Raw genomic sequence first — 26,623 nt, forward strand, 5'->3', positions numbered from 1 at the left:
CCAACGAGATAGGTCAACATTATTTCCGCCCCCACCTCCATATTGAACGAGTCCTATAAGGGTACAATTGACCTTAATTAAGTCATTCGTCCTTCTTGTAATGGACTTAAGTCGTACTATTGCTTATGAACAATTTTAAATCTTTGTTATGTACCTAAAAATAAAAATTATTGTTGTTAATATACATAACAACAAATTATTTTTTTTCTTTTTTTATACACTCTATGTTTGGTTTTACTTATATCCATTTTGTATTTCGCATTCCTATTAAAAATAATAATAATTAAGTGTTCATTTTATTAAAAAATTATTCTTATGAATAGTACTTTGAAAATTTAAATTTGAATAATAGTATTTCAATTAGTTTGCAAAATAGTTACTCTCTCTAGATTTGTTATAGTAGAGGTAAAAGTAAAAAAAAAAAATTAGTACACTTGGTTGGGAAAAAATTTATTTTGCATTGCAATTTCTTTTTATGTCTAAAGCATCCGACCTGCACCTCCGCAAGATTTGAATAAAATTCACTAAAATCGTGAACCTAAAAAAATTTCATATTACAAGAAATGCAACTAATGTTAATCCTAATCCCTCTAAAGAAAGCTGAAAATAGGTAATTTTGATCGTAATCCTAAAACAAGTTATCTAGATTTGAAGATGATAAAACATATAAATATGAAATAACTTCTTCAATTTGGTTCATTGTATCATATTGCATAATATCATTTCACTTCAAACTATGTTATTAATGCTTCAACCATATTATTGTTATTTCACTGAATCGAAACAAAAAATAAATAAATCACGATCATGGCAATCCCTTGAAATTTCGATCCGCATCATTGTCATCCCTACTTTTCCTTTTCTTTCTTGGACCTCAAGTTATAACTTTTCTTTGCATTTCACCTCCATGTGTTACAAAAGATTGATAAAAAGTCTCCAATTCACATATAATTCCTTGAAGTGACACGTGTGATGAATTTATATGATCTTATATTCACATTAGTTGTGAATAATTTTCCTTGAATTGGTTGTTGAGACGTATATTGAAAATAATCTCTTTTTTTGAAGAGACGTTTATTGAAAATAATCTCTTTTTTTCAAGAGACCTACCTTTCAAAGAACTATATATGTTGTATAGACGGTGTTTCTGCCCAACAAAGACAGCGTCCTAGGCGGTCTCCACCAACACCAAGGCCCGCAGAAACAATTAGTCCACTTCCTTCCATACCACCACCTCCATATTGATGATCATTTTTGGTCGTGTTACCATGTTCATATTTTTCACTATATATCCGTTGATAATTAAGGGGAAGACAGTATATCAAGCTTGTCATGTATATATAGATATAGTACTCCAATAAATGGCCGGTCATCACAAATGCCATCGTACTTAATTTTTCCCTCGTATTTCGTACTCTCTATACCATAGTATATATATGGTTTTCCCCCCAATTATGTAATGTGACGATTTCGTTTAATTATTTACATATATAAATGAAGCAAAGCTTTCCTTACATGCCAAAATGAAATTGCTCCTCGATCCCTTAATAACAGGTCTTAGATTTGAGTCTTTCGTATGAAAAAATCTTGATAGGTAACACTCCCTCGGAATGAGATCCTACATAGTGCAAAATTGAATTAATCGAACTCCAACATGGGTATCGAATGAAAAATTAAATTAAAAAAAAATCCAAAATAATACAAATATATGTAATCGTGGAGAGTTTATGATACTAGCAAAGATAAGAAGTCCCTTTACTCTACAAATAATAGAGCTCTCGAGTTTGAATTTTGAAACTGTGATTAAGAAAGTACGAATTCAAATTAATTAAGCTGGATCAGTTACTAGATAAGTAGATATTATATGAGAAAAAAAGAACATCTCGATGTAAGAAAAAATGATCAATATTTTGGGATGGAACTAGTCCCATCACTTTCTTGAATAATAAAATTATTTAGTCCAAGTCTCATGACTCTTATAAAAACACGGTTTTGTAATATATATTTCATTTCTTTAAAGACATTATTCAATATTTCAACAGATAACTAGAGAAGAAATTAATTAATAAATTAATGATACATGTTTTCCAAGTTTTCTCCTTATTTGATCATTATTTTCTTTGATAAAGAAATGAACGTTGAGACTAACTCAATCCAAAGAGCTAGTTCATTAGGTGATCAGGATTGTCACGACCATATAAATAGATCACTTTCTTGATCATCACTACCGATGTGGGACTCGATCTCTCTGAACATTCAAGACTGGATATTTGAAGATGGGACAATATAATTTGGGAACCCGACAATGGGTAAACAATAAGATGTGATGGTACTGACTTTAATTTGATACTATGATTTTTTTTAAAAGGTGAGACGTTGGGTTTAACTTAATCACAAAAACTAGATCATGAGGTGAAGAGTACATGAGATCCAAAATTGAAAAACCATAAGTGTAGTGAATAATTCATTTTTATAATGATTTTTTATCTGGTGTTCGGTACTTGTTTTGAATGGTTCGATTAATTTGAAGACAAGTTCAACACAAATATTAAAGTCATATTGCAAACTCATGAAATTTCTTTGATGTTTGTACTTTTCAACAATTTTTGAATAATCAAATACCTTCGACCAAGCCATAAACATTATAATTTTTTTATGAATGCTACTATATATAACTCATATTCCCAAAACCTCTCCAACAATAAGCTTTTAGAAATCATGAAAATGATTATAACTTGTATTTTTGCATTGCTTGTTATACAAGAAATGACCATTTTTCAAAATAGCCATTTAGAAATATGGCCACTACTAGGTGTTTATGCTGAGATGATGAGACCTTCTCCGCCACCACCACCACTATTGATCAATGAAGGTGAAAACAAGTTATATGGTGTGAAGTGAGCCAAGTTGTTGAGAAAGTTCTAGAAGCTTCTATAAGCAGTTAGGAAGTTTGTTACAATTCCAATTCTATAAATAGAGGTGCTCGTCTAAATGTAAAGTAACAAGTTAACAGAACCAATGTAACAGTGAAATGTTGAGCTAATAATACAGTTTTCTTTCTTCTCTTCTTCATACTTTCATACATTTCAGTATGATCTAAACCTCCATTAACAGAGTTTTCATAGTATCAGATCCCTTGATCGTAAGGTAGCTTCACAGTGTTCTCAACCACTAGATACTCATAGTTCATCTGTGTTTCAGAAGTAACTCCAAAGGTAGTGTCAAAAGTTGATTAATCTGCTTCAACTCTCTGCAAATGGCGATTGAAACATCTACTGAAAGTGGAAGCAATGTTGCTCCTCCAATGGCTGCATTTCTAGTACTCGATCACAATCACCCTCTTTTCCTGCAACATACAGACACTCCAAGTAGCTCTTTAATCTCCCTCCAGTTAACTGGATCTGAGAATTATGCACTATGGAGTAGGTCATTCAAGATTGGGCTGGTAGGTTGTAGCAAGTTAGGATTTATTGATGGTCGATTTCCTAAGTCTATGTTTGAACCTGTATTGCATGATCAATGGGAAAAATGTAATGTTGTAGTTTTATCTTGAATTATGAATGCTATAAGACCTGAGCTTTTGAGCTCAGTTGTATATGCTTCAGACGTAAGAAAGTTATGGTTAGATCTAAGGGAAAGGTTTGATACTGTAAATGGATCCAGAGTGTTTCATCTTCACAGAGAAATTCACTCACTTGTCCAAGGAACTATGTTTATTGCTGATTACTTTTCCAAACTGAGAGATCTCTGGGATGAGTATGATGTTATCATGCCTTGTCCCTCATGTCCTTGTCCTGAATCAAGGAAATTTGGTGAACATTGTGAATACCAGAGGTTACTACAGTTTCTCATGGGTCTCAATGACTCTTATTCCCCTCTTAGGAGTCAAATTCTTATGACGAGTTCTGTTACCACATTGAACAAAGCATATACTTTTCTCATGGACCAAGAGTCTCAGAGAAACCTAGTGCATTCTGCTCCTCCGAGTGTAGGACTCAGTTCAATTGAAGGCTCAACAATGTATAGTCACAAAGGTCCAGCCTACCACACAGGGTCCAGTAGCAGCTCATCCATGTCTGGTAGAAATTATAGTGGTGGTGCAAGTACATCTGGGACTTATAAAACTAGACAAAAACACTCTGCATTGTACTTATTGTGGCTGCAAATGACACTCCAAAGAGCAATGCTACAAAATTGTGGGATATCCTCCTGACTTTAAGTCAGAAAGGAAAAGTTCCTCTTCAGGTGCCTCTGCACATCAGGTTGAAACCTCATCAGATATTAGGCATATAGTCAATGCAATTTCTGGTTCCCAAGTTGGTACTCTTTTTACTCTGGATCAGTACCAACAAATCCTTCAGCTACTGTCTAAGAATGGCTCTATCAATGATGTGAATTCACTTGCCAAAGTGGCCTCTGTTGATGCAAGTAATTCTTCTGTAAACTTATGTTCTCATGCTCCAGATGAATGGCTAGTGGATAGTGGTGCTACTCACCATATTACCTCTACTCTTGACACACTAGTCACTAGTAGTGCACCTCCTGCTGGTTCAAACAATTATGTGCACCTACCTAATAGAAATAAAGTAGCAATATCTCATGTAGGCAACACATGCCTACTGGCCAACCAAACTGTATCAAATGTGTTATACCTGCCTTCATTTAAGGTTAACTTAGTATCAGTCTCTAAGCTCACTAAGGAACTCAACTGCATGATAGCATTTTTTTCCTGACTTTTGTGTTTTTCAGGATCTCTCCACTGGTTAGGTGAAGGGGATTGGTAAGGAGGATCATGGACTATATATACTAAAAATGAGACCAACTCAAGCTCCAAAAAGGCTGGTTCATAGCATTAGAAGGTCTAGCAGTGAAAGTCATATCACCTCTAGTAGTCAGTCTGCTGGTTTACCTATTGTGTCTTAGTCTGTTGATGTATGGCATAAGAGACTAGGTCATGCTCCTATTGATGTAATAAAGAAGCATAACTTCCTTAGTTCCTTAAAGTGTAAGAACAACACTCATTGTACAATGTGTCCAATTGCTAAGAGCACCAAATTTCATTTTCCTGTAAGCACTACAATGTCCACAAATGTGTTTGATTTGTTGCATTGTGATATGTAGGGGCCTTACAGAGTGCCCACTTATAATGGAAAAAGGTTATTTGTTACTATTGTGGATGACTATAGTAGATATCCTTGGGTGTTCTTAATTAACTCCAAAGCTGATACTATAGTAGTTCTTACACAGTTTCTCAACAGGTCACTAATGTTTTCTCCACTAATGTCAAAACTCTGAGATCAGACACTGGGTGTGAGGTTTTTAGTCATGAGTTTAAAGCATTGTTAAGCACCCTAGACATTTTTCATCAAAGTTCTTGTGTTTACACACCACAGCAAAATAGTGTTGTTGAAAGAAAACACAGAACCATCCTAAATATTGCCAGGTCCCTCAGATTTCAAGCCTCAATCCTACTCAAGTACTGGGGTGAATGTGTGTCCACTGCAGTATATATACTGAACAGGCTTCCATCCAAGATACTTGGTTTTCTTTCCCCATATGAGAAACTGTATATGCACCCCCCCTTTATTGCTACATCTGAGATTGTTTGGTTGTTTGTGTTATGCTGCTCAACCTAAAATTCTGGATAAGTTCTCTCCAAGAGAAATTCCTGCAGTATTCATGTGGTATTTATCAACACAGAAGGGCTATGTATTGTATGATCTTCACAACCATTCATTCCTTGTGAACAAGAATGTTGTGTTTCATGAGCATTTATTTCCCTTCAAACATGCCCAAAAGGGCTCTTGTCCTATGTTTCATGTGCTTACTACACTACCTTCAGATGATTTTAACTCAGGTGTTGTCTCTACTGTTGTTCCTCATACTTCTAAGGTTGACACAATGGTTCAGGGGTTGCCCATGTACCTCATTTGTATGCTTTTGAGGTAGACACAATGGATCAGATTATTGATCATGTGCCTCCTATGCCTGCTTCTCCTCAGGCTCCAGCTGCAGCACCTAGAAGATCCATCAGGGATTCTAAGCATCATATATGGATTCAGGACTTTGTTACTCAACCTGGAAGGAATGCCTGCAATTATCCAATTGCTAATCAACTCACTTATTCCCATCTGTCTAAAACATATCAGCAGGTATTGCATACATACTCAGTCATCTGTGAGCCTAAATTCTTCTCAGAAGCTGTTGTTGATCCAGCTTGGGCCAAGGCTATGAAGTTGGAGATTGATGCCTTGAAGAACAACAAGACCTGAAGTATTGTGGATCTTCCCCCTGGCAAGAAGTCCATAGGCTGTAGGTGGATTTACAAAGTCAAATACTTGTCTTCTGGAGCTATGGAGAGACTTAAGCTAGACTGGTAGCTAAGGGTTACAATGAACAAGTTGGTCTTGACTATGGAGAAACATTTAGTCCAGTAGCCAAAATGGTCACTGTTATATCCTTAGTGACACTGGCTGCATCTAGAGGCTGGTTTATCTATCCAATGGATATCCATAATGCATTCCTTAATGGTGACTTGATGGAAGAGGTGTCTATAGACATTCCTAGTGGGTTTGTTAGACAGGGGGAGACTCACAAGGTCTGCAAACTACACAAGTCCTTGTATGGGCTTAAGCAAGCATCAAGACAATGGAATGTGAAATTGACCGAAGCTCTTATAGATATGGGATTCAAGCAGAGTCACTATGCCTATTCACTGTTTACAAAACTAGTTGGTGGTGATACTGTAGCAATATTAGTGTATGTAGATGACTTGCGGATCACTGGCAACAATCAACAGCTACTATGTGATACAAGACTAGATATTAAAATGAAGTTCAAAATGAAAGATTTAGGAGAACTAAAGTTCTTTCTAGGCATTGAAGTATCCAGGTCTAACAAAGGAATACTAATGTCACAAAGGAAATATGCATTGGAGCTAATATATGAATCAGGCCTAGGGGGAGCTAAACTAGCCTGCACTCCATTGGAGTTGAATCAGAAACTCGCCTCAGTTAAATATGATGAGCATATCAATAATAGAGTAGCTGAAGATGATAATATTTTAGTTGATACTGCTAAATACTAAAGACTGATAGGAAGACTTCTGTATCTTACCATGACAAGACCTTTTATTGCATTCTCAGTGAAAGTATTAAGTCAATTCATGCACTGTCCTAAACAGTCACATATGAATGCAACTCTAAGGGTAGTCAGGTACATCAAGAAAGCACCTGGTTTAGGATTGTTGATGCCTGCTAAAGAGAATACTGAACTTATAGCCTATTGTGACTCTGACTGGGGTGCATGCTTGGAAACCAGAAGGTCAGTACATGGTATATAGTAAAGTTTGGAGGAGGGCATATTTCTTGGAAATCAAAGAAGCAGGAGACAGTGTCAAGAAGCTCAGCAGAAGCAAAATTTAGAAGCATGGCAGCATGTGTTGCTGAAATAACCTGGTTGATTGGACTGTACAAAGAACTAGGATTCAAGGTGACTCTGCCAGTAAAACTAATATGTGACAGCAAAACAGCAATTCAGATTGCAGCCAACTCCATCTTTCATGAAAGAACAAAGCATTTTGACATTGATTGTCACTTTGTCAGAGAAAGGATATGCCAAGAAATGTTGAAAACTGAACATGTAAACACTAAGGACCAGCTAGTTGATCTACTAACTAAAACTCTTGGAAAGGTTCAACACAGTGTATTGAGGAGTAAACTGGGAATGAAAAATATATTTCAATCATAAGCTTGAGGGGGAGTGTTGATCAATGAAGGTGAAAACAAGTTATATGGTGTGAAGTGAATCAAGTTGTTGAGAAAGTTCTAGAAGCTTCTATAAGCAGTTAGGAAGTTTGTTACAATTCTAATTCTATAAATAGAGTTGTTCGTCTAAATGTAAAGTAACAAGTTAACAGAATCAATGTAACAGTGAAATGTTGAGCTAATAATACAGTTTTCTTTCTTCTCTTCTTCATACTTTCATACATTTCAGTATGATCTAAACCTCCATTAATGGAGTTTTCAACCACCACCAATGGCCGCGTCAACTATTGGGCCAAGATTACTAATTGTACCACCTACCCCGCCGTCTCCATAGTTGACTCAAAGTTTTGATTTGTTGGTGTGCAGAGATGGAGCTAGGATTTTGAGTTTATGAATTCTGAATTCTAGAAAATATAGCTCACTAAATTCTTCATAAGTTATTTATACGTAATTAGTAGATATGAAAATACAAAATAGGGTTTGAGTCAAAATTATTGAGTTCTGTTGAACCTTCCGGTGAAGTTATAGCCTTGTAGCTCTACCACTAATGGTGTGTTACCATGTTCATATTTTCACAATATATATGATTGCTTTTACCTCATATAATAAAGGAAGACTTTCAAAAAAAATTTCTATATTGGAGTCCGACTAAATTTGAATTTGTGTCGATAAATCCCAGAGCAAACTATAGTTTTCTTTATCTTTTTTTTTTAAAAGGATGAGAAGGAAAAAGAGGGAGAAATGTTTTTACCGGTTACTCTAATTATCTTATGAGTTCTTTGATGGGTGAACAAGTTTATTATAGTATATGAGAATTATAATTAATGATAAGATTATAATATGGGGATTAACAAGACTGGAATTATTTAATCAAGTGAATATAATTTTACTGAGAATATAAAATTAGATGTGTTTATTTTACATTAGATGATTAAGTTAAAGATAAAACAATATCACAATTATAGTATAACTAATCTCAAAATTGCTAATATTGAAATAAAAAATCTCTACCAAATGTAAAATAATCTAATCTAGCTTGCAATTTATTTCGAATTTATTATCCTTTATATATTCGCTTATGGTCATTTGGCTGGGAACAAGTTATTTCGAAATTAATTATTCCAGGATAAGTTATCATCATGAATATGAGATAACTTATCTCATCACTAAGATATAAATAGTGGGATAAATAATCTCAGGACAACCAAATACCTCCAACCAAATGCAAAATTTCGAGAGGATGAATGCACTATATATTATGAAAGCCTAATGTGAGAGGCTTGTTGGTAAATTATACTCCCTCTAATCCATATTAAGTGAATTATTGAGGCGTTTTTCATAGTTCAAAATGAGAGAATTGTTAGAGATTTTTTTTTCCTTTCTATTTATCCTTCATTTACTGAGGTTTTTAAATTACTTTACATTTAAAACAATAAAAAAAAAAAAAAATTAATCTTTAATTTATGTCATTATATTATTTTTCTTAAAGGTGTGTCACACGTAAATAACTTACTTAATATGGCAAGGGAGTATTAATGTAACCTCTTTGGAAATTGACGAAATTTCTTTGTTGTTTCTTCTTTCATATAATCTTTTTGACTAATTGAAGGCTTCCAAGCAAACCATATACTGTAAAATCCTAACAAATAATCTAAAAGAACTATACACAAAACATTCCAAATTATAAAGAAATGAAGACTAATATTACTTATTATCTTTCTTGCATTATTTTGTTTACAAGAAATGGCCATAGTTCATAATTGTGTTACAACGAATGCCTCTTTTTGTCCGATTATTCCTCCATCTCCCGAGCCGAGATCTGATCTACCGAGTCCTCCGCCACCGAAGAGCGGGCCAATAAGTGGTCAAAGATTATTGGCCCGCTCTTCTCTGAAGGATCGCTACAAAGTCGGGCCAAAAGTACTATTCCCCGTATCCCCACCTCCATATTGATGGAGGCGCTATTTGTTGTAGTTGGATGACCATATATAAGTTTAACGTACTATAATTAGTACGTATATGTTACTCAAATTCATACTACAAGGTCAAAACGAGGTTCTTTCCTCGATAGTTGGAATAAAAAAGCTCAATTGTGGTATCTTATTTAGTTACATTTTCATTATATAATAATTAATTTCATATAGTGAATTAGCTAAGCTTTATTTTTGTTATTTCTTTCCTTGCCATTAATTTATTGGGAATCGAGGTGTCATAGCATTGTATTTAGGGAATCTTAATAGTTTAATTGGTTGACTATTTGATCTTTCACCTTATTGGTGAATGTTCAATATACTCCCCTGTGGCCCTATTCCCAAGTGATTTCTTTCTGTTTTCACAAGTCTTGGCGTGCAGAATAACCCGATATAAAAGAATTTGAGTATTCAATACTTTAAGGCAGTAGGTGGAGTCGGAATTTTCGTCGAGGGGTATCAAAATTAGACAATGTACACAATCAGTTGTCTAAAAATGAAAAAAAAAAATGATGTAGTTATCGTAATAATATGGATCTTGTGTCTAATATAACCTCAAAACTAACGTTAGTTCATGAGGAGAATATTACCCAAGGCCATATAAGGAGACCATTCATCTCTTTTTCATTCAATGTGAGACTTTTCAACATCCCACCTCACGCTCAAAACTAAGCATCTGGTGTATGGGCAATTCAACACAAGATCCTAATATCGGTAATAAATAATTGAGACGAGTTCTGCTCTGCTACTATGTAAAAAAATACTATCCCCGACCATTTTTAATTGTCATAGTTTCCTTTTTTATAGTCAAAACTATAAAAACGCTGCTAATATTTTATGATGTATTTTTTTTTATCATATTGATATGCAAAAAAATTGCAATTTATAACACTTTTCGTATAGTTTTTGAATGTCTAATTTTTTTGTTTAAAATATCAAATTAATGTAATCTAATTTATCTTTGAAAATTAATCAACTTTACTTTCGAAAAATGCCACATGACTAATAAAAATGGACAGAGAGAGTAGATCTTATTCTAATTCAACTTAAAAAATAGCTGAGGATGGGAAAAAGATTGACCAAGATTACATATATTTCACGTTTGATGAATTTATTGATCTTTTATTCACATTAGTTGTGAATAATTTTCATTGCATTAATTATTGAGTCGTGTATTTAATATTAAAGACTTTAATTTAATTCAACACGTTGATCAGGTATACCCTGGAAAAAAATATCAATTAAATGAGACGTAGATTGAGTTTATTTTTTTTCTTTCGTTCAACTATTCGCGCTTCCAAACAAAGGTGATTTCGTACCCAAGGGAACTTGAACCCAAGACCACTTAGTTAAGGATAAAAGAGTATTTACCACTCCATCACAACCCTTATTGGTGATTGAGGTTATTATTGGTTTCGTTTTGTGGAATATCACAATGTTATTTCAATCATATACGTCTTTCCACATGATGTCACGCTAATAACTTATGATGCTTAATAATAAGCAGAGGTAGCTGGGCTGAAACAAATGAATAATAATTCCCTGCCATAGTTTGGTGAGCATTAATTAATATAGTACCACATATTTTGTTCTTGTTCAAACACATTTTATTACTATCATATTTAGAAACAAAAGAAAACACGAATCAAAAATAATTTCACTCACAATAATCTTTAAAAACCAAATCTAAGCACTCATAAAAATATATTTTCTTACTTCTATAACTTTGAATAGCAAAATTGCATTTCTCGGAAATAAAATAGCAAACAAAAAAAATCAAATTACAATCGGAAAATAAGTATTACATGGTGGAGTGGATGCATTGTAACTTTGCAACAGGGCGAAACTAGCTAGGAAAATCTTATATTTCTATTTAATTTCTTCTATATTTGACCAAGTCAAATTATGATATCTTATTGACTGTTAAAATTTCTCAAAATAACTATAATTAATAGATAATTCATAATTGAATTGAGAAAATCAACTATAAATCTCAAATTCTGGATCAAGCATGTACATACTTTTCAAGATTCAAAAAACAACCTAGCCTCTCAAGCTCCATTTTTGCGTAAAATTTATGTGATCATTCGATTAGTGGTGGTGGTGGTGATACTAGCGCTAGTAGTGGTGGTGATGATGGTGATGGTGGTGGTGGTGGTGATACTAGCGCTAGCAGTGGTGGTGATGATGATGGTGGTGGTGGTGGTGGTGATACTAGCGCTAGCAGTGGTGGTGATGATGATGGTGGTGGTGGTGGTGATACTAGCGCTGGTGCTGATGGAGGTGGTGATGGTGATGGTGGACCTGGTACTGGTGAAAGTGGTGGTGGTACATCAATCTTCCAACGATGTCCTACATTAAGCTTTGGTGTTGGCGGTGCTGGTACGACTCCACCCTTATCCCGGTCTAAACTTTTTAATGCTTCTGCTGAAAGATTACAACACTTGTAGTCCACCATCATTAATTCATGGATGAGTAAGGAAATTAGTAGACATGACATTTTGTATGTAGGCTTCATTGTGAAAATAAGTTTACCGAAGCACCACTATGATACATAATATGAAATAATATCATGTCACACTAATAACTTAAGTTTTTAGATATGATGCTTAACACGATTTCAATATATAATATTAGAGCATATATATAATGAAGTCTCTGGTGCAAGTCTCACTATCATCATTTATTATAAGAAAAATAATCAAATTCTCACCAAAGAAAACTCCTCATATATAGATCGTAATACAACACACACATATACATTATCATATCTAACTAAAAATTTTAAATAAGATCATCACTAATCTTGATTGAAAGTTCATATATATTTCTATTTTCTTCTATATTTGACCAAGTCAAATTATGATTTCTTATTGATTGTTAAAATTTCTCAAAATAACTATGATTAATAGATAATTAAATCGAGGAAATTAACTATAAATCTCAAATTCTGGATCAAGCCTCAACATAGTTTACAAGATTCAAAAAGCAACCTAGCCTCTCAAGCTCGATTTTTGCATAAAATTTATGTGATCATTCGATTAATAAAATCTACAAATCTGCACATAGTTGTAGCATAGTGGTGGTGAGCGTGGTGCTCATGGATAGCTTACCGATGGTGGTGATGCTGAAGGTTTGATGGTGGTAACAATGATAGTGATAATGATGAAGAAGGTGGTGGTGCTAGTGCATGTACACTGGTGGAGGTGATGATGCTGATGGTGGAACTGGTGGTAGTGATGGTAGAGTTGGTACTGGTGAAGGTGGTGGTGATGACAATGATGATGGTGGTGGTGGTGGTGGTGATGAAAGTGGACGTGGTGATACTAGCACTAGTGATGATGGTGGTGGTGGTGATACTAGCGTTGGTGCTGATGGAGGTGGTGGTGGTGATAGTGGACCTAGTACCGGTGAAGGTGGTGGTGGTCCTGGGGGTACATCACGCTTCCAATGATGTCTTACATTATGCTCTGGTGTTGGCGGTGTTGGTACGACTCCACCCTTATTCCAATGATGTCTTACATTATGCTCTGGTGTTGGCGGTGTTGGTACGACTCCACCCTTATCCCGGTCTAAACTTTTTAATGCTTCTGCTGAAAGATTACAACACTTGTAGTCCACCATCATTAATTCATGGATGAGTAAGGAAATTAGTAGACATGACATTTTGTATGTAGGCTTCATTGTGAAAATAAGTTTACCAAAGCTCCACTATGATACATAATATGAAATAATATCATGTCACACTGATAACTTAAGTTTTTAGATATGATGCTTAACACAATTTCAATATATAATATTAGAGCATATATATAATGAAGTCTCTGGTGCAAGTCTCACTATTATCATTTATTATAAGAAAAATAATCAAATTCTCACCAAAGAAAACTCCTCATATATAGATCGGAATACACACACACATATACATTATCATATCTAACTAAAAACTTTAAATAAGATCATCACTAATCTAGACATATAATTTTTTTGGGTTGTTTGGTACAAAAATTAATAATGCAGGGATTGATAATACAGTGTTTATTTTTATCAAGTGTTTGATTCATTGTTTCTCATCTCATCTTGTGTTTGGATTAAAACTTTATAAATAGTTTCTTTCCAATTACACCCTTGAATTATTATGTTATTGGTCAAGGTAGATAATTTCCATTTGATGGAATATATTAGTACGATTTTTCTATGGCCTTCTAACTAGCTAGAAGAAGAACAATTTTGTTGTCATATTTGCTAGTTTTTTCACTTGAATTATTTGAAGATAAATAATTATCATCTTAATAAATTGATCACTCACAAAAGTCAATTTTCAATTTAAAAAAGATAAACCATCTACTTTTAAAATCAAAATTACGATGTAAAATTAAATAAATCATTTACACATAATGGCAAGTTATCGTTTTAATAATAGGTAAATGTAGAGGTAGCTGGCTGAAACAAATGCATAATAATTCCCTGCCAGAGTTTGGTGAGCATTAATTATTTTCTGTTCAAACACATTTTATTATTATTATATATTTAAAAACAAATTAAAAAAAAAACATGAATCAAAAATAATTTCTCTAACAATAATCTTCGAAAACCAAATCTAAGTACTCAAAAAAGAAATATTTTCTGTACTTCTATCCTTTTGAATAACAAAATTGCTCGTGTATCGAAAATAAAATAGCAAAAAGAAAATCAAGTTAAAATTGGAAAATAAGTACTCCTACATAGTGGGAGTGGACACATTGTAACTTTGCTAGCAAAAGAAAACTTGAATGGAAGTTCATATATATTTCTATTTTTTCCCATCTCTGACTAAGTCAAATCCCGATGTCTTATTAATTATTAAAATTTCACAAAATAACTATAATTTACTAGATAATTGAATTCAATAAATCAATCATAAATCTCAAATCCTGGATCAATTAGCCTCTATAGACTTTGTAAGATTTAGAAAACTTACTAGCTGTCAAGCTCGATCTTTGCACAAAATTTACATGATTCGATTAATAAGATCTACAAATTAAATCTTCTCATAGTTGTAGCATAGTGGTTGTGAGTGTGGTGCTCATGGATACCTTATAATCGGTTATGGTGGTTGTGATGATGATGAAACAGTGGCGGCTCTACAACTTTGAAAAAAAAGCAACTGCCTTAGGCCCAAAAATTTGAGGGGCCTCATTTTTTAAAAATACAATAGGTTATACATATTTATTTTTTTAAAATATCGCGTATAATTTGTAGAAAATATAATTTTTTCATAAAAGAGCAAGGAAGTAATAGAAGTTTGACAAATTATGAGTACTATGTCTCAAGAAAGATTAAATAATTGGCTATAATAAACTTCATAAAAAATATATATGCGAATTTAAGGCCCTCCATTCGAATTTTGCTTTAGGCCACCGATTTATTAGAGCCGCCCCTGTGATGAAAATGGTGGTGCAAGCTCTAGTGGTGGTGGAGGTAGTACTGGTGATAATGGTGGAGGTGGTGATACTAGCGCTAATGCTAATGGAGGTGGTGGTGGTGGTGATAGCGGAGAAGATACTGGTGAAGGTGGTGATAATGATGGTGGAGGTGACAATACTAGCGCTAGTGTTGATGGAGGTGGTGGTGGTGATAGTTGTACATCATGTCGCCTCCAACGACTTCCTACATTATGTGTTGGTGGTGGTGGTGGTGCTGCACGTCCACCAATATTCCGGTCTAAACCATCTACCTCTCCGGCAACATTGTAGGAAAATTGATGTATTGATGCTTCTACAAGATTGGAACACTTGTAGTCCACCATCACTAATTCATGGATGAGTAGGAATACTAGTAGACATGAAATTATATATGCATGTCTCATTGTGAAAACAACTTTATCAAATTTCCACTATGATATATAATATGAAATAATCTCGCTTTACTGTAATAATTTAAACTTTTAGATATAATATTTAACACAATTTCAACATATAATATTAGAGCATATATATAATGAAGTTTCTAGTGCAAGTCTCACTATCATCATTCATTTTAAAAAGATATTTCATGCTTTTAACTCAAAAAGATAAAAATCAAATTCACACATAATTAAAAGATATTTCATGCTTTTAACTCAAAATGATAAAAATCAAATTCGCACATAACTAGAAAACTTATTATAAATCCTACACTAACATATACATGTGTCATATATCTAACTAAAAACTTTAAATAAGATCATCACTTACTTCGATATTTAAACTCTCTGTGTTTTAGTCCCTAAAAAAAACATGACAAATTATCTAGATTCAACTATATAATGCTCTCTACTTTTTGGAATATTTCGAACTTATATATCATCTAATTAAAATATTGGCAAAATGAAAGATAAAAATATTTATTTGAGTAGTCCCATCATTTTCCCAAAATAATTAAATGTTTTGGTCTGGTCCCATGGCTTTTATGTTAACACGGTTTTGAAATTGAAGTCTTTATCACCATTAAATGGTGTGATGGATCGATAAATACCCCTCTTCTTATATTAATATTAATTTTCCATCTTATTCCAAATAATTGTCCCAAATTACTCTATCAATTTACTTTTATGTATTTTGTCAAAGAACTTCTTTTTTATAAATAAAAGAGAAATATGAATCAAAATACATAATAAATTCTCTCACAAGACCTAATCCTTTATAAATCTATTATTCTTAAAACCAAATCTAAACACTCACAAAAACAAACATGTGGGAGAGGACATGATGTCGTTTTGAACCCAATAATAAATATATATGTTTTAGAATTCAGAATTTAAAAACTCAAAACTCTAGCTCTACCTCTGTCACTTCATGAATAACTTGTCGGTGCTGATGATGGTGATTGTGGTGGTGGCGTAAAAGGGAAATGCATATGAGATACCATACTAGCCTGTGGTGGTGTGATTCTTGTTTTTTTCCCTTTTAAACCTCTTAGCTCTCTAGCAATCTTGAATTGAGAAAACAATTTCTTGTAGGAATTATCATATTGTTGAATAGACCTTGATGTTGCTTCATGAATAATACAGGATATTAGAAGAAATGAAATTATACAATATGCTAGCCTCATTCTTTCAAATTTTCAAATAGTAATGAAGTTTCTTGAAAATTAAGTTCACAACATTCCAATTTATATTACACTCTCTCTCTCTAATTACTTCTTCTTTTTTTATTTGAACTCTTATGAATATGAAAATAATGGTTAAATCGAAGTCAACAGTCAATTGCTCATATCGAAAATAGAGTTGACTAGCGATTTTGAAGGAACTTGTTGGTTGACTTTTAAACCAAACCATATAAAATGTAATTATATATAACTTTATTAATAACTAACATTAAATGATTATCTAAAATAAATGGTGTACGTGACAATGTGAGTAACAACATTATTACTTAATGTATAACAAGTTGAATTATTCTAATAATTTTATTTAAAAAAATGCATGATATAACTTAAATCCGCTAAATAATTTAATTTATATCTTCATAGACGACTATAAGAATAAAAAATATTAGCAACTCATTTTTGAAAAGTTGACTCTCAAGTCTGTCATTCTGCTAAAATTGAGGTAATATTTATCAATATTCAAGAGGTAGGTTTAGACAATAATTTTGAAAAAGAATTAAAAATTCTTTTGAATTTTATAGTCTGAAATATGTTATAATAAAAGCTTGTCACTAAATGTAAAATAAAAATAAAAAAATTATTTTATATTTAAAAGTAGGGGTGTACATGACCGGGTTGGTTCGGGTTTTTCAAATATCAAACCAAACCATTTGTGTAAAAAAATTAAATTTATAAACCAAATCAAACTAATAAAATTCGGATTTTTTCGTGTTTTTCAACCTCGGGTTGGTTCGGGTTTTTCAAATACCAAACCAAACCATTGTGTCGAATTTTTAAATTTATAAATCAAACCAAACTAATAAACCTCGGATTTTTTTAGATTTCTGGATTTTTTCGGTAAAGTTTGCATACAAACATATAATTAACTTGTGCTCCAAATATTTCTTTAGTCCAACCAAAATACAATTATCTACGGTGTTTCTTAAGAAAATAACACAAAATATGAGATGAGTACTGATGACACTAAAATATTCAATAAAAAATAATAATGAAATCATCATATAAAATAAATATTGCAAAGTCATAATGAAAATGATCATAATTTAAAAGTACTAAATAATGCTAAAATAAGTTTAATAAGTATTAGTTACATTACCAAATATTTAAGGAAAATTAAAATTAGATTATGTATTTTAATTATCTAAATCAATGTAAAACTAAAGAACAAAATATTCAATATTATTGTCATTTTTAGTGTTGAATTGATTTTCTTTTTGCATTAGTATTAATTTGATTTTGATTTAAGTTTTATTATAATTATCAATATCTATGAACTATAATCTTTATTGGACCATTCCGAATTCTAAGTTTTAAACTTGAAATAATACATTAAAAGATAAAAACTATGAAATAGTATAAGAAATATTTTAAAATTATATCAAAGTAAATATTTTTATGTATAAAATAAAATTTTAACATATATAATGTCGGGTTGATTTGGTCTCAAGTTGGTTTTTTTAGTTAAAACCAAACCAACCCAACCCAACCCAAATATAGTCGGGTTTTTTTTTCAATACCGAACCACTAGTCAGATTTTTTTTCGATTTAACTCAATTTGCGGTTTGATTTGGTTTTCGATTTTGTACACCCCTATTTTAAAGGAGTCGATCTTTCTGAAACGCACTCAAAAATATAGTATAACATAAACTTAAATGGAGTGAGTACTCAAAAAATGTATTTTATCGAAGAGCTTCTTTTTAAAAGCAAAAGACAAACATGAATCAAAATACATAATAAATTCTCTCACAAAAATCCTAAATCTTTTATTCCAAATCCAAATCTAAGCACTCACCAAAAAAATATGTGGGAAGTGACATGATGTCTCGAACTCGATATAATATATTTTTTAGAATTCAGAACCTACAAACTCAAAATTTTAACCACGTCTTGTTATTTAGCTTGTTGGTGCTAATGGAGGAGGAGGTGGTTGTCGTGGAAGCGGCGCCGTAGGAGGGAGATGCATACCAGATCCCTTATTAGCCTCTGGTGGTGTCATTGTTGTTTTTTGGCCTTTTACACCTCTTAGCTCTCTAGCAACTTTAAATTGAGAAAACAATTTCTTGTAGGAATTATCATATTGTTGAATGGACCTTGCTTTTGCTTCATATATATTCAAGGATATTATTAGAAGAAATGAAATTATGTATGCTAGCTTCATTCTTTCAAATTTTCAAGTAGTAATGAAGTTTCTTCAAAATTAAGTCATCACATCATCCCTATTTATATCAATATCATAATCCTAAGTCAAAGGGTTGAAAAAATCAAAGTTACTATTTGAATAACTTGAAGTTTTCTTGTTTTTGGTTTATTGATATGAAAGTGATGGTTAAATTGGATTCAATTGCCAACTACTTCTACCATAAATTGGATTGACAGATTCACTATCGTATGCAAATGACTTTTTATTAGCAACTCGTTTTTGAAAAATCGACTCTTTGACTCTGAGTCCTAAAGGTCAAAGCATAATAAGTTTATGTTACAATATTTGTGTAGTTATAAAAGATTGTTATTTAAGATTAAAAAAATGAAATAAATAAGTTAAATTACTTTTGTATTTAAAGGAGATGGTCTATTAATGTAAACTTAAATGGCGCGTATATATAATCAACAATTGATTCATCCAAATCCAAATTCAACACATACAAAAATTGGTACTTTCAAAATTTCCAAAAGGACCCCAATTGGCACCTCTAGTGTATTTTGATCTATATTGTTCAGATCATTTTAGAAATATTATCGAATGTGTATTGAATCCTCCAAAAACAGTATATTCCATACAACATATATTGTTTTCAATTAACATTTTGGTTATGTCATCTCTATTGCAACTCTATTAATTGCTTAATTGAAGAAATAAAACCGTTAAAATGAACTTGGCTCGCGAAAATCAACCCATCTAATATGTTAATTACGTAGGATCGAGCTAAGATTTTTCAAACTTATTTGTTGGAGAACATGCTTCCAAGGAATTCTAAAATTAGGCTTTGGTGATAATAATAGTGTTGGTACAAATAATTATTTGTATTCTTCTTCAAAAGTTATTTTTAAAAACAAAAGAAAACATGAATAGTAATACATAATAAATTCACTCACAATAATCTTGAATCCATCCAACCACAACCAAATCTAAGACTCGCAACAAATAAGAACATATAAAGGGGGACTCAATCTTACTTATAGTTATGGCGAGCGAATGAAGCTATATATCTACTTACAAAATCACTAATTCTTAGCCCTTAAATTTGTATTTTTTTTAAAATTATACTAGAACAAAGTAATCTACCCTTTTCAGAATTCAGAATCTATAAATCCAAAATTCTAGTCTGTCGTCCTTGTCAGTTCATGTTCAACTTATTGGTACTGATGGAGGTGCGGGTGGTGGTGATGGTAGTCACGGAGTTGGTGGTAGTGGTGAAGATGATGATGATGATAGTGGAAGTGGTGATAGTAGCGCTAGTGTTGTTGGAGGTGGTAATGGTGATGGTGGTGGTGGCCCTGGGGGTACATCGCGCTTCCAATGATGTCCTTCATTATGCTCTGGTGTTGGCGGTGCTGGTGCGCCTCCACCGATATTTCGGTTTAAACTTTTTAATGCTTCTACTGAAAAATTGCAACACTTGTAGTCCATCATCACTAATTTATGGATGAGTAAGGATATTAGTAGACATGAAATTTTATGTGTAGGTCTCATTGTAATAACTTAAGTTTTTAGATATGTTGTTTAATACAATTTCAATATAGAATATTAGAGCATATATATAATGAAGTCTCCGGTGCAAGTTTTGTTATCGTCATTCTTTGTAAAAAAAAATATTATCAAATTCGCACCTAAGAAAATTTATTATAGATCCTACACATATATACATTTGTGTCCTAGCTAACTAAAACCTTAAATAAGATGATCACATACCTAACATATAAACTCTTTGCGTTTTAGTTCTCCAAACGAAATTGTTTAACAACAAACTATTATCCAAATTCAACTATATAGAATGTAGAACTCTCTACTTTTTGGATTATTATGAAGCTATCATCTAATTAAAATTTTGACAAAGCAACTCAAATTCAACATTAAAACCAAAATAAAAGTTTGATCAATAGGAAAAGCACTGCGTGATGAGTATATTAATAAAAATAGTTAAATGCTTTCGTCTGGTACCATGACTTTTTAAGGTAACACACGGTATTGAAATTGAAGTCTTTATCACCATTAAATATTGTAGTTGATGGATAAATACTATATTCATCTTATTTTAGTTATCTATTTTACTATAAATAGTTATTTTGAATTATTTTCTCCATTCATTTTTATGTATTTTATCGAAAAAACTTCTTTTATAAATAACGAAAGGGTCAAAAATACTCTTTAACTATTGAAAATGGATTAAATTTACTCTTCGTTTGATTTTGAGGTAAAAAATACCTTTACCATTAGTGTATTGACCCACTTTTACCCCTCAAAAGTCAAAACTAACAGATCTCATGTTACCTCAAAAATCACAATAAATAAATTTATTTTGTTGACTGGTAGTAATTATCATATTATTGGATGGATCTTGCTACTTCATGGATAATCAAGGATATTAGAAGAAATTATATTATATGTGTCAAGTTTTCAAATAGTAATGAAGTTTCTTGAAAATTAGCTCATCACAACATCTCAATTTAATCCTACGTCAAAGGGTTGAAAAAATCAACGTCACTATTTGAACAACTCAGAGTTGTCTTTTTTTGCTTTATGGATAAGAAAATGAACGTTAAATTGGATTAAATTATCAGTTACTTCTGCCATAAATTGAATTGACTATCGATTGTGAATGAGCTTGTTGGTTGACTTTGTCAATCGCTAGTGACTTCCAAATCAAATCATTTGAAAGGTAATTACGTACATATAATATTATCAATAACAAATATTAAATAATATAAAAAATAGATGATGTTAGATAACATTGATAATGTAAAATAAATTGTTTACATTATCAACCTATATAACTTGAAAGAATAGAACCAACACGAAACTAGACTATTTTGAGTCCATATTAAAACACACTAGCTCTTCAAGCTTAGCTTGATAACAGCATTGGTACAATTATTTTTAATCAATTCTTTTTTAAAAATTATTTTTAAAAAACTACAAAAGAAAACAAAAATAAAAAAAAACACTCTCAATAATCCTGAATCCATCCTTCACACAACCAAATCTAAGCGCGCGCACACACATACAAACACAAAAAGGGTATAACATGTCAAAGGGGGCTCGATCTACTTATAGTGATGGCGAGCGTGTGGTCCTCACGCAAGTGAAGCTACATATCTGCTTATAAATTCAACATAACTCACTAATTTTAAGCCATTATAATTTATTAAAAAAACTATATCTACCTTTACCACAATTCAGAATCTATAAACTCAAAATACTGACTGAACCTCTGTCAACTCATGTTCAACTTATTGGTGCTGATGGTGATGGTGGTGGTAGTCGTGGAGATGGTGGTGATGGTGGCGGTGGAGTTGGTGGTGGTGGCTTCATAGGAGGGAGATGCATATGAGATTCCTTATTAGATTGTGGTGGTGACATTGTTATTTTGCCTCTAATTAAACCAAAACCTCTTAGCTCTCTAGCAATCTTGAATTGAGAAAATAACTCCTTGTAGGAATTATTATATTGTAGATTGGATCTTGATGCTACTAATTCCACACAAATTAATTCATGAATGATAAAAAATATTAGAAGAAATGAAATTCTACTTACTCCCCTCATACTTCCAAATAGTAATGAGTTTTATGAAAATTAAGTTATCACAACATCTCTATTTATATTACTTTTGTACATCTTCTATGGATTTTTTTAAAAATCGATAAAAATAACACGTTAGTTAATCGTGACTCGTGAGTCAAAAGGGTTACCAAAATCAATGTCGTATAATTATATTCTTGAACAACTAATAATGTAAAATAATCAGTACACTTTATATACTAGGTTAAATCCACTAACAATTTTATTGATATTTAATCGTTCCAATTCCAACTTGCTAAATATTTTCATTTGACGATCAATAATAAAATAATTTTTTTATACTTTAGTCCTATCACTTTCCTAAATTAATCAAATGATATAGTCAGAGCCCGTGACTTTTATTAGCAACTTGTTTTTGAAAAGTTGACTCTTTGACTCTCAAGTCTTTGTCATTTTGCTTGTTGAAATTGAGGTCTTTTTAATTTGACTTGTTCATATTGAATGTTCCTAATGAGGAAAAATGGGTAATAAAAGACAACTAGATTACATGTTATTTACATGATTTAACTTACTTTTCTCGGGAAGCTCTTAATCTCACTGGCAGTTGAATCATGTCATTTAGGTTATATATTGATATGTGATGTGTTGGGAATGATATAAAAGGTTTATTGATTCATTATTGATGTTGTATCACGACTGTGTTGTTGTGAAATATGCAGTGATATAAAAATGGTTATCTCCTTATTATTTGTGAACATGTCATATGCATTGGGAGACATGGTTGTGACAAGTGTTATGTGAATTGAGAAAGGATAAGAAATTAAAGAAGATGTACCATTTCGAAAGACGTGTCGCATGTCACGATGGATATTATATTTTGAGGGACGTGTCGCACGTCGTGACGGATATTATAATTCGAGGGACGTGTCGTACGCCGCAACAAATTCTATTATGGCCAAATCCATCAGTGGCCCCCTAAAGTTGACAGCAATTTTCACTTAAACACTTTAACTAGACTTTGTTCATTTTAGACACCTCATGTCAGATCACATTGTGTCATTTTGACACTTTTTTCACTAGCACATGTTGACTTCAAGTGTGTGTTAACCAAGCTCGTCCACGTGGATTAGATGCCCAATTATATCATGCCAACTCATTAAAAGTCTATCATATTAAAGAGAAAAAATAAGAATTAAAATACATGACAATAACTAATGAATAAATGACATGTGGTCTTTTTATCCCAAATAAATAAATAAAATATTTAACAAATTTAAAGAAAAATGCAACCCCCCACAACTTCCCCAGTCATCTTCCCCGTTCATCTTCTCCATTGTATTACTCCATTTTTATTATTTTTGAGCTTTATTTTTTCTGTCATAAACCCACACCCACACAATCTACTCTATCATATTCCTTCATTTTCATTATCTTTTCCATCACACCCACAACCACACATCCATCTTCCCCGTTTTATTCCTCTTTTTCATGATTTTTTTTCTGCCATATTCCCCATTCATTGCACCCTCCCTCCCATTTCTTCATTTGATTTAGGGCTAAAAGGTGCAAATGTATAACAACAATGGTTCATATTTTTAAGATTGCGTCTCTTTTCTTTAATTTTGTGATATTTGTAGTGTAATTAGGGCTCAAGGTTAGTGAGATTAACATTTACATAGTAAAAATTGAGATTTTTGGCTCCTATTTTAGGATTATTGTGGATGAACTTTATATGATTTAGGGTGTTGTTGATATGGGTTCGATTTCTTGTTTCTTTTTGGGTCTATCTGAGTTTGTAGTGCGAAATTTAAATTGAAATTATTATAACAAAAGATTTAAACTCCATTGAAGTACTTTAAGCTTTGAGAAATAATGGGAGGGATAGTGGCTATAAAATGGGAAAGAAGGAGAGAAAAAATAAAATAAAATAGACTAAATAAGTCCCTCACACGTCTATAGCGAGTGTATAACACTCAATTTGCCATGTCAGCTGAAAGTGTCAAAATGACACAACAGAGCCTAACATGAGGTGTCTAAAATGAACAAAGCCTAGTTAAAGTGTCTAAGTGAAAATTGCTGCCAACTTTAGGGGGCCACCGATGGGTTAGACCTTCTATTATCGAGGGTCGTGTCGCATGGTGCGACATATGCATGGACAGATATGTCCCATGGATCCCGGACTGAGAGACAACGGGTGTGTATCATTAGGTCAGACTTGCATCACCAACGATTATACTATGATCAAATATGTTGTAACACTCTTAAATAAAACTTTATGAGGGTCCTATGCTCCCTTTGGAAAGTATTTTATGACATTTACTGGGTGAGTTGAATTATATCCTTGACTCATTCGTTTAGACTAATGGGATCTTAGTAGCTTATTTGGTTGGTTACTGAACTCTCACCTTGTTGGTGAGGGTTCGATTCCCTACAATTTAATCCCCTTTCATTTCCCCTTGAAATAAAAAAATATAAAAGGAATTACAAATCGAAGGTTTTTATTTCTCGTTTGTACACACGTTGATCAAAAGTCAAAACGACAAAAAAGTTCGATCATTATCACTCATTACACTCTTCAAACAAAAGAGAAATTGAAAGATATATAAACAGACGTCATGTGCATCTTCTTCTTCTTCTTCTTCTTTTTCCAAAGGTCGATCTCATGATATTGACTATGATACTTCTTGTTNCTTACATAGTAGGATTTAGTTATTTTCTCCTAGGTAAACACTTCTTACTCGGAGACATTATTTTTCTTTATTTTTCTCCTAGGATAAACGCTTCCTAGTCTGAGTTTATTTTTGAAAATTTACATTTGCTAATAACTCACAAAATTTTTCCAGTGAAAACTGGGGCAAAAATTTTGTTTATTTCTTTTGTTTGTGATGGTTTTCAGGGTTCTTCAAGCGAAACATGGATTGGAAATTCAAGAACAAATTTTCAACTCTTTTTCAGAATGATTAATTTCATGATAGTCAGAATCAGCCTCTTCAATGCATATAACAGGCTGACTTCCTGACATCTATTTTTATTCAGCTTCTGATCAAGAAAACATGCAGTAATTCAAGAACATATTCAAATTGTCATTTTGAAGAGTGCCAAAAACTCACTCTAAGCGGCAATTTAAGCCTCAATCCAATTCAAGATCAAGATACTCACCCAAAAATCAAGGTGATATCCGAAAGTAAAGACACAAGTGAAGACTCAAGAGAAGTTGTATAGATAGGAGCTTGTACTTTTATTTTCCTTTTGACTATTAGCTTTCATTATTTTTATGTAAGGATAGGGACCGCAACTTGGAGCCTCGATAAAACCTCACTTAACTTCAAAGTCATCACCTCATCTCTTTGAACTACAGGTGACCAGATTCCCTTATAACCCGGGATATGTAGGATGTCCAAAACCAAGACTCGGTTGCACAAATTTTTCCTTCAAATACAAGTCCGGTCAAAATTTGTCACGTTATCTACTTCTTTGTCTGAAAACTCTTCGTGTTTCCAGTCAAAGAGGGGCAAACTGTAGACACGTAATTTTTGACCGAACCTAAACTTTTACCACCATTTTTAGAGCTTAAATATTTTATAAATCTAAATTAAATATTTTGATTTTTTTATCTTATTTTATTAAGTTTATTTTAAAAAGATTTGAGGATAACAAAAATAGAGTCACACTTTAAGGTACATTTTGTTTATCCAAAATTTAATAAATAAATTAGTGATTTTAATATTTTCTTAATTATATTTTTTGATCTAGCTATTTAATTTTTCTATATTTTTATTAATTCCAAAATAATTAGTTAATATTACTATTATTATTATATTTTTATTTATTAACAATAAAAAATAACCTACCTATCTCCCATTACCCCCACTTTACCCACTACCCCACTTACCATACTCACACGTCTACACACTACACCACTACTGTCTACACACACATTACAATACATAGACATATACCAACATACACACAAAAAAAAAGAGGACCGGACAGAGACAGAAAAAGGGAACGAAAAGAAAAAG

General features: G+C 32.3%; 2 protein-coding genes across 2 annotated transcripts; both read left to right on the top strand.

Moving 5' to 3' along the window:
* The first annotated feature begins 7,189 nt into the window (after positions 1-7,189).
* LOC125856203 (glycine-rich protein DOT1-like) lies at positions 7,190-12,186 on the top strand. Its single transcript, XM_049535747.1, has 2 exons — positions 7,190-7,323; positions 11,832-12,186. The coding sequence occupies exons 1-2, from the start codon at positions 7,190-7,192 to the stop codon at positions 12,184-12,186; spliced, it is 489 nt and encodes a 162-aa protein (XP_049391704.1).
* A 740-nt stretch (positions 12,187-12,926) lies between these two features.
* On the top strand, positions 12,927-15,471 carry LOC125856204 (glycine-rich protein DOT1-like). Its single transcript, XM_049535748.1, has 3 exons — positions 12,927-13,170; positions 13,757-13,770; positions 15,148-15,471. The coding sequence occupies exons 1-3, from the start codon at positions 12,927-12,929 to the stop codon at positions 15,469-15,471; spliced, it is 582 nt and encodes a 193-aa protein (XP_049391705.1).
* The last annotated feature ends 11,152 nt before the right edge of the window (positions 15,472-26,623 follow it).

The sequence above is a fragment of the Solanum stenotomum genome, chromosome 2, assembly GCF_019186545.1.
Source record: "Solanum stenotomum isolate F172 chromosome 2, ASM1918654v1, whole genome shotgun sequence".
Taxonomy (NCBI): Eukaryota; Viridiplantae; Streptophyta; class Magnoliopsida; order Solanales; family Solanaceae; genus Solanum; species Solanum stenotomum.

Coding starts and splice junctions, on each gene's coding strand:
- LOC125856203 (XM_049535747.1), top strand. CDS start 7,190: ATGAATGCAACTCTAAGGGTAGTCAGGTACATCAAGAAAGCACCTGGT. Junction 7,324..11,831: donor GCATGCTTGGAAACCAGAAG/GTCAGTACATGG, acceptor TCATTCGATTAG/TGGTGGTGGTGGTGATACTA.
- LOC125856204 (XM_049535748.1), top strand. CDS start 12,927: ATGTACACTGGTGGAGGTGATGATGCTGATGGTGGAACTGGTGGTAGT.